This window comes from Lagenorhynchus albirostris, chromosome 1 (assembly GCF_949774975.1).
Source record: "Lagenorhynchus albirostris chromosome 1, mLagAlb1.1, whole genome shotgun sequence".
Taxonomy (NCBI): Eukaryota; Metazoa; Chordata; class Mammalia; order Artiodactyla; family Delphinidae; genus Lagenorhynchus; species Lagenorhynchus albirostris.
The window spans coordinates 25220888-25234811 of record NC_083095.1 but is presented as its reverse complement, the minus strand read 5'-3'; the positions used below and the strand labels follow the sequence as shown (position 1 = coordinate 25234811).

The following is a 13924-nucleotide window of genomic DNA, read 5'->3' as shown; positions in this document are numbered from 1 at the left end:
AAAGTGGCGTAGGGGCTTCCTTGGTGGCACAGTGGTTGAGAGTCTGCCTGCTGACGCTAGCGGACACGGGTTCGTGCCCGGGTCTGGGAAGATCTCACATGCCACGGAGCGGCTAGGCCCATGAGCCATGGCCGCTGAGCCTGCGTGTTCAGAGCCTGTGCTCCGCAACGGGAGAGGCCATGACAGTGAGAGGCCCACATACCGCAAAAAAAAAAAAAAAAAAAAAGTGGCGTAGTATCTGCATATAACCTATACACATCCTCCCATATACTTTATTTATTTATTTATTTATTATTATCTTTTTGCGGTACGCTGGCCTCTCACTGTCGTGGCCTCTTCCGTTGCGGAGCACAGGCTCCGGACGCGCAGGCTCAGCGGCCATGGCTCACGGGCCAAGCCGCTCCACGGCATGTGGGATCTTCCCGGACTGGGGCACGAACCCGTGTCCCCTGCATCGGCAGGCGGACTCTCAACCACTGCGCCACCAGGGAAGCCCCTCCCATATACTTTAAATCATTTCTAGATTACGTATAATATCTAATACAATGTAAATGTTATATAAATAGTTCTGGTAGGTGTGGCAAATTAAGTTTTGCTTTTGAGAACTTTCTGGACTTCTTTTTCCTGAATTTTTTTTTACAAACTATTCTTTTGGCCATGCCACGCGGCATGTGGGATCTTAGCTCCCCGACCAGGGACTGAGCCCGTGCCCCCTGCAGTGGAAGCACAGAGTACTAACCACTTGACCACCAGGGAAAACCCTCCCAAATATTTTTGATCTGTGGTTGGTTGGAACCATGGGTGCAGAACCTGCAGATACAAAGGGCCAACTATATTTTAAAAGGTTCCCTGGGAAAGGCAAAGTGGGAACTTATGACCGGCATCCTAAACACAAGTCTTAATCTAAATGTCCAGTCTCTAGGTGTGAGCAGGGTTATCATACTGTAAAATGCCTAGGCAGCAACTCAGGAAAAAAGAAGTTGTTTTCCTCAAAAGTTGTTTTTCTCATCACAACCACTCAGCTTCAACAATTATTAAAACACAGCCAACTCTGTCATCATCATTACCCACTTCACCTCCACACTACTAACATCATTTCATCGAGCAATATACTTTTGCCTTCTTAAGAAACAGCTTTATTGAGGTACAACTAATGTACAATTAACTATACATGAAGTGTACAATCTGATTAACTTCTGACACAAGTAAATACCTGTGAAACCATCATCACAATCAACATAGTGAAGATACCCATCACTACCAAAAGTTTCTGCATGCCCCTTTGCCTATCCCTCTTTTTCCTCTCATCGCCTATCCATACTCCCTCCTTCCCAGCAGGCAACCACTGATCTGCCCCCTGTCATCGTAGACTAGTGTGCATTTTCTAGAGTTCTATATGAAAAGAATCATACAGTATGTACTTGTTTGTGTCTCACTTCTTTCACTCAGCATAATTATTTTGAGATTCACCCATTTCACTTTCCTGCACATATTTAAATAAAGTTTATTCCTTTTTATTGCTCAACAGTATTCCACGTATAGATGTCTCACGATCTGTTTACCCATTTACATGTTGATATACATTTTCCTCCTTTGATATCTCTTTTTAGGAATAGTGGTTCCTTCTCATGAAACCACCTACTTACTTGAACCTTGGAGGTTCCATCGGATCTTTCTGCATTTCCACCATTCGAATAACTCTCTGTTTAGCTCCAGAGTTGAAAGCCACTCCTTGTTGAGATGGTGTATATCTAAAGAATGTAGATGAAACTAAAGGTATAACCAGTGCAAGTTTTCAATAGGTATTTTTCTTCTATTACAATCCTAAACTGGACTACACTGTCAATTTCTCTCACAAAGTATTAATCGAAAATTGCAACAAAATTTAGGGAGAGCAGATAGCAACAGAGATAAGAGAACTAACAGCAATTCTGAATTATAAGCACAATGTAAACTATAGTTGTATTAATTTGCAAATAATTCATCACAGTCCATTTTGAACCATGGAAGCCACAGTGTTCAATTTCACAGATAAGAGGTCTAGAAAATAGCACCTATTTTGTAAGTCTGCACCTATTTGAGGAAAAAATGCCTCATGATATCCTCAGCAAGCAACTTATAGTTAGTAGTTTTTGACTAAGCATAGGCTGTAAAACAGAAAGAATAATGGCAGCAGTCCTACCAGCTCTCAATTCTCCGTTAATATCTATATATGAATCATCTTTCCACATAAAGATTTAGTTGAGTGAAATCCCTCAAAATTTGGAAGTATTATAAGGATGCCTATTATTATATAAATGATATTAATATATTAATATTTATAGTATACTATTATATTAAATAATTATAATAGTATTATACTATATAATATTTCCAATATACTAATGTTATATATTATATAAAAATGGAAAACTATAATCATTGTGGTTTGCATCACATACTCTATGTAATTGTTAATTTCGAAAAACAAAAAATGTTTTAAAAATAGCATAATAGCTAATATCTTAAAAGTGGATAGCTTAAAATATTCTGCTTTCAACTGAATGCACAAAGAGTCAATAGGCTTCAAGTCATTTTTCAAAAAACTGCATTTACAGTTGTGACTAAAGATAGTGAAAGAATACCAGGACCCCCAACTCCAATCACTTCCAACATGAAACTAAAACCTCCAGGCATGATTCATACCGGATATACTGAGCAGGAGCCAGTTTATCAGCTGCTCGGACTGGCATGGCTGCAGCAACCTTCTGAGATACGGATTTTTCTAAGGCTACCCTTGTCTTTTCTGTTATCTGAAATAAGAAACAACATATAGAGTGGTTTGAAAGTTAATAAAGATGTAAAACGTCATCTAAAATAATTATATATATCAATTCCCAGTTACCTCTTTAATGGCTTCTTCATCAGGTCTTTGCAGGTCTGGGTCATCTGCATTCATGACTTCTTTGGGAACCAGGTCAGTGTACTTGCTATAAATGACCTAAAATGTTCAAACAAAAGCAGGCTTAAGAAAAGCAAAGAATGAAGAGAAACAACCTCATTAAGTCATTTCAGAAGTCAAAATGTCCTCTCAGCACACTTATAAATTTAGGACACAGATTTTGTCTTTTAGATTTTAAAACCAAGGAAGTTTAAAATATATATACACAAATTGCTACCCTGGCTATAAAAGTTAATAATTTTCCTCTGACCTCATGCATTTAAATTATTTGAGATCGTCTAATCAAGTCAGTGTCCAAATAAATTGTGCCAACAAAATCTTATGCATCAGTGATCCCTATTTTTGAGCCTCACTAGGACTTGAAATTAATGATGATATAAACTGCCTATAGCACCATTATCTTGGATTACAAGCTCACTGGAATTTAAGTCAGGTTACTGAATAATTTCCAAATTCAGAAGGCCTAAAAAATTTCATTGACCTCGCCCTACTTATAATGTTTGTCTTTTACGGCATCAACTCTATTCATAGACTAAGAAAATGAACATATGCCATGGTCAAAAAACCCAGCACACTTTCTTCCATGAAAAAAAAAAATTCTATACACATACCTTATTTTACACTCATTATCCAAATTTAGGACTGTTATCTGATTGGTAAGCCTCTGCCGAACAGAATATTACTGACTTTCATGTCCATCTATCCTTTCGAATACTTCCATAATAACTTACATGGCAGATTTTATAGAAAAACAGAAGTACTGGAAATTTAACAGATAAGCAGCATTCTAGATTTTGCTGCTTGAGTTAGGAATTCTTTGACACACATACAGATAAAGGACAACTTATAAATATGAAAGAAAACCAAATTCCTGGGCACTTGAGATCTTCAGAAATTTTCTGCAGAAGAAAATGTTTACTACTATAAGTCAAAGTCTTATATCAATAATTGCATTCTACCATGACATTCCTTAAAACAGCTTAAAGGAAATGCATGCTATTGCTAATTTCTCACTCCAAACAACAGAGCAAAAAAACTTAATGGCCTATACGACCTGACCTGGCTTTGCCTATAGCTTCAATCTTCCCCTGTACCTCTCGCTCCCTCATTCTTTATGCTTCAGTCACATGGACTCTTCTGTTTTTCAAACACAACCTGCTTTCCCCCAATTCTGGGCCTTTACAGAGTATTGCTCCCGGTTCTTCAATTGGGTTCTCAACCTGAGTCTTCGTTCAAAGGTCAGGTATGCAAGGGGGAGGCCTCCTATGACTACCCTCACTAAAGGAGCAACCCCCTCCCTACCCAATCATTCAGTGTCACAGAACTCTGTTTACTCTCTTCAAAGCACTGCTTACAGTATGAAATTATTAACTACTTTAAATCTTTACCTGTCTTGCCCATTAAAGTAATAACAATTATAATAGGTAACATTTATTAAGCACTTATTTTGTGCCACTGTTCTTTTGCTTTATATATATAAACTAACCTAACTTTCGCATCAACCCTATGAGGTGTGCACAATGATTATACCTACATTATTGATGAGGAATCTCTCATTCATTAAAGTATCTACAGTGCTTCTAACAATGCTTGGTCCCCAGGAGGCATTCAGTCAATAGTTTTTGTACAAATGATTGAATGTGTGACTTTCAGAGATGCTCTATTCTATGCTAAAGGTACATATATTTGGGGCTTGTAGAATGTTCTACATAAGCTGTTGATTTCCTGGAAAAACTGTATCATGACTATAGACTGAAATCTCTAGCTTGTTTTTCTCAGGAATAAGAAAAGGGATCAGGTAAGAAATGTAGATAATTTACCACAAAACATGTCTATTGATATGGGAGCTACTAGTGTCACCATCCTCTCAGAGTATTCATTTTGGAAGGGACCCTAAAGCTTACTCCAGTGAGAAAAGCAAGGCTCAGTGCGTTAAGATCACACAGCTTGTAGCTGACCTCAAAAGTTTTACTTCTTGGGCTTCCCTGGTGGCGCAGTGGTTAAGAATCCGCCTGCCAATGCAGGGGACATGGGTTCAAGCTCTGGTCAGAGAAGATCCCACATGCCGCAGAACAACTAAGCCCGTGCGCCACAACTACTGAGCCTGCGCTCTAGAGCATGCGAGCCACAACTACTGAGCCTGCGTGCCGCAACTACTGAAGCCCGCGTGCCTAGAGCCCATGCTCTGCAACAAGAGAAGCCACCACAGTGAGAAGCCCACGCACTGCAATGAAGAGCAGCCCTGGCTCGCCACAACTAGAGAAAGCCTGCATGCAGCAACAAAGACCCAACGCAGCCAACAATAAAAATAAATTAAAAAAAGAAGTCTTACTTCTTTTCAGTATGGAAAAAATCTATATCATAAGAATTAAAAGTTATATAACAGTCTCTAGAAAATAATACCAAGACTATGAAGAGTTAATTACTTTTACACAGTAATTGCTACAGGAAGGGATTCTACTCCCTGGTAGTCGTATATACTCAACATAAAGTCTCAATACTAATTTAGCATACAAGAGCCATTTGCTGCTTCTTATTTGGGTATTCCAAAGTTAATAACCCTTTAAATGAGCATCAGTAAGATTCTAGCATTTCACAAAGCTGATGAAGGACATTTGAAGAGCAAGATTCCTCCATGGTATTAACTATAAAACCCCCAATTTTTATTGCCTGAGAACCAAATGTGCTGAAGAAACTCAGTATATCTCAGGGGGCAAAGGGGCTGGGGAGGATTATCCGAAAAATTACAATATACCTTCCAAGGTATCAGGAGCACAAATGAGTTTTGTGAGCAAGATAAAGTAATAACTCATCTATGAAACAGAAGTTTTTTATTACTGAAAACTGGCAAAGGATTGGATTGACTAAAAGGATAAGCTTGTCAGCATAGCTACCATTTCAGAGGCAGAGAAAGAAAACACTGTCTTTATAGACATAGTTCGTGAAATCCCATGAACAAGGTAATAACATACAATTTATCTTGGGGTTAAGGTTGTTTGGAGTTTTTTGGGGGGCGCTGAGGGGTTGAAGGCATTCTTTTAGGCAATATCATGTATGTAACATTTCCTATTTAATAATTTCAGAAGAAAAAATGTAAACACCAGGCTTTTTATTTCAAGATTTATGACTGAAGTCACAACTGGAAAAAAAAAAAGGATTTAGTTCTATTGAGATTTACTTAAAAATTTTTTTCTCCTTCCCAATTTTGTATTACCATTAAGTCTTGTACACAGTATTTACTTTACATTTAGAGAGATCAATCGCCTTAGACTTGCCCTAGAATATTATCCCTTGGAACCTTTCCTTGTTCACCTCTTATACCTACAGCTAGTATTTTCCATTCTTGCTCTTTCACTATTAATATTTCAGTGAGAAGTCCCTGGTTTCTGAAGAATGCCAGATCCCTCTGATACAAATCAGAAACCACTGCAGTATAGTGCAAATTCAATAAGCCATTTTCATCCTATGTCAAGGACCTTGCATATCAGCATTCTGAATGACAATGAATTTTTAAAAAATCTCATTTTGTGCATTTAATAGCCAATTCCCACTTCTAAAACAGGAAAATCAGTGGTTTTAACACAGGGCAATGCTAACGCCTCCAACTCCCCTCCCAGGGCCTATGAAAATATGTGAGATGTTTCTGTTTAAGACAATGGTTGGGGCGGCAGGAGGGGGCACTACTGGCATTTAATAGGTAGTGCCAGTTATGTTAAACATAATACAATGCTCAAGACAGTCCCAAACAATCAAGAAGTGTCCCTCTCCTCTAAATGCCAATGCATAGTTAATGCTGAATTATTACATGCAGTCTAGAACTTCATGCATTAATACATCCACTTTTTAAAATAACGTATTAATTAAATTTGTATAAGGAATTCAAGTGTATATTCCAGGGTATAAAGTGCAGCAAGGAAATACATCCATCATAAACAATGTTAGAATACTCCAGGTAGTCACTCTCTTCAGTATCTTTCCTCTCAACTCATTGAGTGCCCTATTCTTTTTTTTTTAATCTTCATTGTGGTTATTTATTATGATTTTTTTTAAGCAGTCTTAGGAGCAGTTTTCAGAGCAGTTTTCGGTTCACAGCAAAATTAACAGGATGTAGAGAGATTTCCTATATACCCCACACATATACAGCCTCCCCATTACAGTCAGGGTTAGTATGAACCTGAGAGTGGTACCCCTATAAACTACTAGTCTAGGGTTCATTTCCAGTGGCTGATTTCTAGGCAAACATGTAAGGCTTTTACTGTGTAACGAACAATACTATGGAGACCTTATTTGGCCAGAATACTGAAATCCAAAAATAAACAGTTCAGTTTTAACATTTCTACTCTACTTTCAATACAAAAGAATCACCAATATACATGTAAAATGGGCTAAAACTGTATTTCATTCAAAATTACACATCCTGTCAAAGTCAAATTATTGTCCTAAAATGCTGCTTTTTCCTAATAAATGAGAGGAGAGGTAGCAAATACCGATAAAGCATAGTTATTATTCCAGAGAAGGAGAGGTGCACCAAAACAAAGGTGAATGAAGTCCTTCATGGCCCAGGGTAAATTTCCAGTATATGCCCTGCAAGTATAGGGACCTATTTTTCCTTTTGCAGGAGTGGATCATGCTTCCTTAGTGGCTTCAGGAAAAGTGGCTTTCTGTTATTCAATAAATATTGCTATAATACCTCCAACAAACACTTCTGAATGCCTGTGTGTCAAGCTGTCAGGCACTAAGTTAGGTGCCAAAGAGGAAAATGAAAAGATATAAGCTCTGTACTCAAGGAGCTTTTAGTCAAATGACATAGAACATTGTTAGTGAATGGATAACTACAACAAAAGGATAATTGCAACAAAATGGATAATTACAACTGCTACTTTATAGTAAACACAGGGAATAGGGAGGAAGGACACCCAGTCTAGCTAGGGAGGATCAGGGACAGTATCCTGGAATAGTGAAGAGCGAGTTGCGACTTGAAAACAATAGAATTTAGCCAGAAAAAAGAATAGGGAGACGGCTTTCCCCAGCATCGGAGGGCACCCAGGGGAAGCTCCCAAGGCAAGAACGAACGTGCCATAATAGGGGAGCTGCAAGAAGTTCCTCATAGCAGACATTCATAGGGAATGCCTGCAAGTTTCTTCTTCTTTAACAACCACCTGTTATGGTGATTATTTTGTATTGAAAATAAATAGAACGGCTAAAACTGGACTCTTTATTTTTGGATTTCAGTATTCTGGTCATGAAAGTTGATGCTAGGCTAGAAAGGTAAGCAAGGGGTCAAGTGTGCCGTAAGGTGCTTGGCTGGTTCTTATCCTGAAGGCTATGGAAAGATTTTAAGTGTGCATGCTTGTATGTGTTTTTGTGGGGGAGAGAGGGAGAGAAACAGAAAAACGTGAATGACTGTTTCTTCAGGCAGGCAAGACAAATGCCAAGGAGATGGGTTCAGACTCTGCTGCAGTAAATTAAGCAAGAAAAAATAAGCGTCTGAACTAAGTAGCAAAGAAGGGACAATACTAGAGAAATGTTAAGGAAATAAGATAAATCATGGTGACTAACAGATGGAGGGTCTGAGGGAAACACAAAAGAATGGAAAGATTGTTAAGCAAAGGCTTTTTAGAGAACATACTGGCATTATGTGTCACATTTGAAATGTGAATATCCTTTGACCCAATGCATAGACTACTAAGAATTTATTTTACACAAATACTCATGTGCAAAAAGATGTTTATATATGGATCTTGAATATAGCACTGTATGCAAAACTAAAAAATTGGAAACCACTAATGCTTAGAATATCTATATAGATTTTTCTTAATGAAAATCTTCAAAACATCTTAAGAAAAAAAAAGCGTCTATGGGAGTTATGAGAATTAAAATCTCATTCATGTAAAAAAAGGATGTGTATGTTTGAGTGTGTACGTGTGTGTGTATATATGTAAAGTGGGAATACATGTAAAGTTGAGGTTACAAAGAAAAGGGGAAGGGACGAGATCCAGGATACACTAGAATACACCTGGCAAGATTAGGTTTAGATAGGAGAAGAGATTTGTTATGGAGACAAAAGGAATAGTCAAGACAAAAAGACACGTGCAGGATAAAGAAAGCTACAATTTTCTTCCAATAGCCTTATCTGCAAACAGATGGGGAGTCGCCTATTAAACTGAGGGGGGATGGAGAGGAGTAGGAGCTAAGCTTGGAGGAACATCAAGACAGCTCTGCTGAAACCTGAGATACAAATTTGCATGACTGCATAATTGTTTTCCCCAAAAACTAGCAGCCATGACGGAGGAGCAAAGGATGGTTTATCATTAGTGCTGTCTTACAGGGTAAAATGAAAATGTTTGGGAGAGAGAGAAGCAAAGGACAGGTAGTGAAGGTTCTCAAGTACCTTCCCCAATATCTTCAATTCTGAAGAGCCCTTTTACCTCCAAAATACTCCAAATACTTGGAGTATTTATTAAAAAAAACCAAACTAGGTCTTAAAAACAGTTCCTTGGCTCTGGGTGTGGCTGCTCTGTGATGAGATTATTTTAAGTAAACTTCATTTTTGGTCTTTGGATTACTTTGTAAGCAGGGCCATCCTAAAAGTAGCAAGTGTCAGTTTTGTACTTAATCAAGGGAGAAAGAAGTTTATATGATTAATTCTATTCAAATGAACCATTAAAATAATTAAGTATCTATGTACTCTTTTTTTTTTTTTTTTTTGTGCGGTACGCAGGCCTCTCACTGTTGTGGCCTCTCCTGTTGCAGAGCACAGGCTCCGGACGCGCAGGCTCAGCGGCCATGGCTCACGGGTCCAGCCACTCCGCGGCATGTGGGATCTTCCCGGACTGGGGCACGAACCGGCGTCCCCTGCATTGGCAGGCAGACTCTCAACCACTGTGCCACCAGGGAAGCCCAGTATCTATGTACACTTTAAGTACATGGAAGAGAAATAGAAGACTATACACAAAACTAAATTTAATTTTTTTAGGGTGCTAGGATTGTAGATTTTAAAAAATTTGCTAGCCTTTAAAAAAGTTAGTACTATAAAAGAATTGTTTTTAATATACAGTGCTGTATGTCAATTATATCTCAATAAAACTAGAAGGGAAAAAGAAGAACTGTTTTTTAAATGTAAAACAAATACATAAAAACCCTTAAGTAGGGTTCCCCTGGTGGCGCAGTGGTTGGGAGTCCGCCTGCCGATGCAGGGGACGCGGGTTCGTGCCCCGGTCTGGGAAGATCCCACGTGCCGCGGAGCGGCTGGGCCCGTGAGCCATGGCCGCCGAGCCTGCGTGTCCAGAGCCTGTGCTCCACAGCGGGAGAGGCCACAACAGTGAGAGGCCCGCGTACCGCAAAAAAAAAAAAAAAAACCCTTAAGTATACATAACCTATCATCAATTTGGGGAATTTCAAAGGAAAAAGTCATTGCTGTTATGAAGTCATATTATACTGTTCATATTGTTATGAAGTCATCTTCAGTTAGCCTAAGTATACGTCACTGTTACTTTTAACATAAACTAAATGGCCAAATTTATCATTTTTCATACAATTAAAAAAACTCCTCACAAAATATTTATCAATGGGGAAAAAAATCAATGAGAGGGTTACCTTGTCTTTTGACTGTCCCTGTCGAGCAATTGCATCATACTTAATTTTTCCTTCAGCATCCACCTGAATGGCCAGTGCATTTGACATTTTCTTCTTTCGTCCCATATCCAGGGGATACTGGGCCACATGGATCTCTGGAAAAGCACCTCCATCTCCAAAATCCTATATATTAAAAAGAAATAAAAAGAATATTTAATAGTAGTTTGAGATTTAAGATATATTCACTTATTGAACAAATAACCATTGAGCCCTTATTATGCTAGATGCTACAGAAATGGCAGTAAACAAAACAGAGGTCTCTGACCTTGTGGAGTGTGCATTTTAGTGGGCAAAGATATAAAAAGCATAATTTTTGGCTTGTGATAAATGCCTTGAAAGCAATAAAGGGACTGGGAAGAGGGGCTATTTTCTTTATTATTTTTAAAATTTATTAATTTATTAACTTATTTTAGGCTGCATTGGGTCTTTGTTGCTGCGCGCGGGCTTTCTCTAGTTGCGGTGAACAGGGGCTACTCTTCCTTGCAGTGTGCGGGCTTCTCATCGCGGTGGCTTCTCTTGTTGCTGAGCATAGGCTCTAGGTGCGCAGACTTCAGTAGCTGTGGCTCGTGGGCTCTAGAGTGCAAGCTCAGTAGTTGTGGCGCACAGGCTTAGTTGCTCTGCAGCATGTGGGATCTTCCCAGACCAGGGCTCGAACCCGTGTCCCCTGCATTGGCAGGCGGATTCTTAACCACTGTGCCACCAGGGAAGCCCAAGAGGGGCTATTTTTGATAGTGTGGTTGGGATAACCTTTGTGAAGAGGTAACATGAGCTAAAGCCTGAATGATGAGAAATCAGTCGTGGGAAAATCTGAAGGAAGCATTTTCTAGGCAGATTATACAGCAAGTGTGAAGGCCCTGCTGCAAGAACGAACTTGGCATGTTCCAGGAAATGAGTGTCCATTGGGGCTGTAGCTTACTGAGGGCAGAAGAGCAGACACATAGGTGATAAGTCTGCATGGTGGACAAACACCAGATCACGAAAGGGCTTCTAGACCATGGCAAGGATGTGGATTTTATGTACATGACAGGAAGAAATTAAACAAAATGTTTAACATAAGGAAAAGATTTTTCATTTTAGCATACATAATTTTCTTAGTGAAGGACAGGTCATGCATGCTATAGGTAGAGCAAAAATGTAAAGTATTAGGGAGTTCCCTGGTGGCCTAGTGGTTAGGATTCCGGGCTTTCACCACTGTGGCCCAGGTTCAATCCCTGGTCGGGAAACTGAGATCCCGCAAGCTGAGCAGCACAGCCAAAAAAAAAAAAGTATAGAATTATATTTCTTCTTCAGATTTTAACAACATCTTATTTATTCAGTGTTCCATGAGAAGCAAATAGGAAGGACCCAGAAATGAGTTTACCACATTTCTAACGATGATTATACAATTACTTAGAAGAGAATTAAGACTTCTAAAGTAGAATAAGCTAAGTCTGTCAATGAAGTTTAATATTACAAAAATGTATATCATCAAATTAATATATGAATATTAAATATAATTTAAATAGTTTTGTTAAATTTAATAATACTTGCCTACACATATATTCTCATTTAATTCTTGTAGTTCTTCAACACCTCATATTTTCATATGGAAAAAATTCAAGTTTAGAAAAGTTAAAAGTGATTTTTCCAAGGTCTCATGGATAGCTATGAGGACCTGAACCCAGATCTTTTGACTCCAAAAGTTGTTAAATTTTTTACTAAACTGAAATACCCTGACTCAAAAAAAGGCAAATCATTTCACTAAGAAATGAGAGAAAAAATATATTAATATTAATCATTTAGAGGGGGTTTGATGGAAAAAAATTATGAAAATAGCCACTTTTATATGATCTCCTCCTTCAAGAAATATTCCATTAGATCCTGGATATGTGATTTTCTAGGTACAACATGCTTACTTGCTAAAGAAAGGTTTGACATTTTTTAAAACAAACAATAAAGCTAAAGGAGATGTTTTCTTGTAAATTAGGCAGAAAATAGTTAAGGTATTCCCAAGAAAGGTACTACCTGTAGCCAGGCCATCAATCTGACATGGGCTCAGATTTACTAGAGTTCTTCAACTATAATAAGCACTTCAAGACTGTAGATGTGGCATTACGTGGTCATAAAGCTTGCCAGAAAAATCATAGCTTTTACTTTAAAAACTAGAACAAGATGCTTTCTTCCACAGAACTTTCACTCTCCTCAAGAAGCACTCACAGTATTTCTATTAGCTGGCCATTTTGGTTTGATTTTCAAATAAAATGTTCTGCTCCACCAGGATATATGACACTTTTGATAGTCAAGTAAGATTTTAAAAGCTAATAGTACCTGAATGTCCTGATGCTGAAATGCAAGTAAGGATGAGATTTCTACTGTAGGTAAAATGATGCCTGCCACCCCACCCTAATCTATCGAGAGGCCAAAAGTAGAGCATCTGTAATCCCTAAAAAGAAACACTCAAGCCTTCTGTTAGATAATGACAAGTTCTGTCTTTCTTGCCACAGATAAGACGGCATCACAGCTTCCTTGATATCTTTTATTTTGCTCTGCTTCTCACAAATTACATTATCAGTGAAAACAAAAGCAACAACAACAAAAATCCCATCATAAGTGTGGTAAGACTGGCTTTCACACACTAGAATTAATAAGGACCAGAGGACCGCTGAACAAAAATCAACCAGAGAAACAAAAAAATCACCAGGGAATATGTTAGGAGAAGACATGATCTCTTTAGTTGAGTGTTCTTCTAGGCTGTACAAAGAGTTTGGTAGGGCAGGGGTAATGACAAACATGAGAGAGGCTGAGAATACAGTTGCCTTTTTATAGGTGCTAAGCAACATATTTCAATCCACTGAATACTTAGTTCACTATGACCACTTGCAGGCATATGAAAAAAAGCTAAGGACACTTGGCTCTTCCCATTTGTAAAGTAAAATTATAACCATATAAAGACAGAACACGACAAAGTGATAAAATGAAAATAACTGGGTACAAACATGAATAGGCACAGAGGTTTTCAATAGGGCAGGTATATCCCTTGGGAATTGGAGGAGGAAAATCTGCAGGTGTCAGAATGAATACAGGGAGCTGGAGAACAGGAAGCAGCTTGGAGGAGGAAAGTCTCAAATGTCTGCGTTTCTCCCTAGATTAAAAAAAAGGTGATCAAGCATGGGCAGTATGCCCTGGAATTAGGGAAAGGAATACGCACTGAACTGACGCACAAGATCCTGTGAATAGGTGCTGCCAAAAAAGTTTGTTCTTTGGGAACAAGCTAGAGATATAAAAAGATCATTTCAGATTCCTCCTTCTCCCTCACTGCCTCTGAATCAACCAACAAATTCTGTCTCTTATACCTTCCCCCAAATTTAT

General features: G+C 38.5%; 1 protein-coding gene across 1 annotated transcript in view; it reads right to left on the bottom strand.

Moving 5' to 3' along the window:
* SNW1 (SNW domain containing 1) overlaps nucleotides 1-13924 on the bottom strand; it is a 36016-nt gene that overhangs the window by 16572 nt on the left and 5520 nt on the right. Inside the window, exons 3-6 of the mRNA XM_060126910.1 lie at nucleotides 10538-10699; nucleotides 2885-2980; nucleotides 2686-2792; nucleotides 1647-1751 (exon numbers count right to left, since the gene is read on the bottom strand). Coding sequence (XP_059982893.1) covers nucleotides 1647-1751; nucleotides 2686-2792; nucleotides 2885-2980; nucleotides 10538-10699 — 470 coding nt within the window. The remainder of the gene's footprint in view (nucleotides 1-1646; nucleotides 1752-2685; nucleotides 2793-2884; nucleotides 2981-10537; nucleotides 10700-13924) is intronic.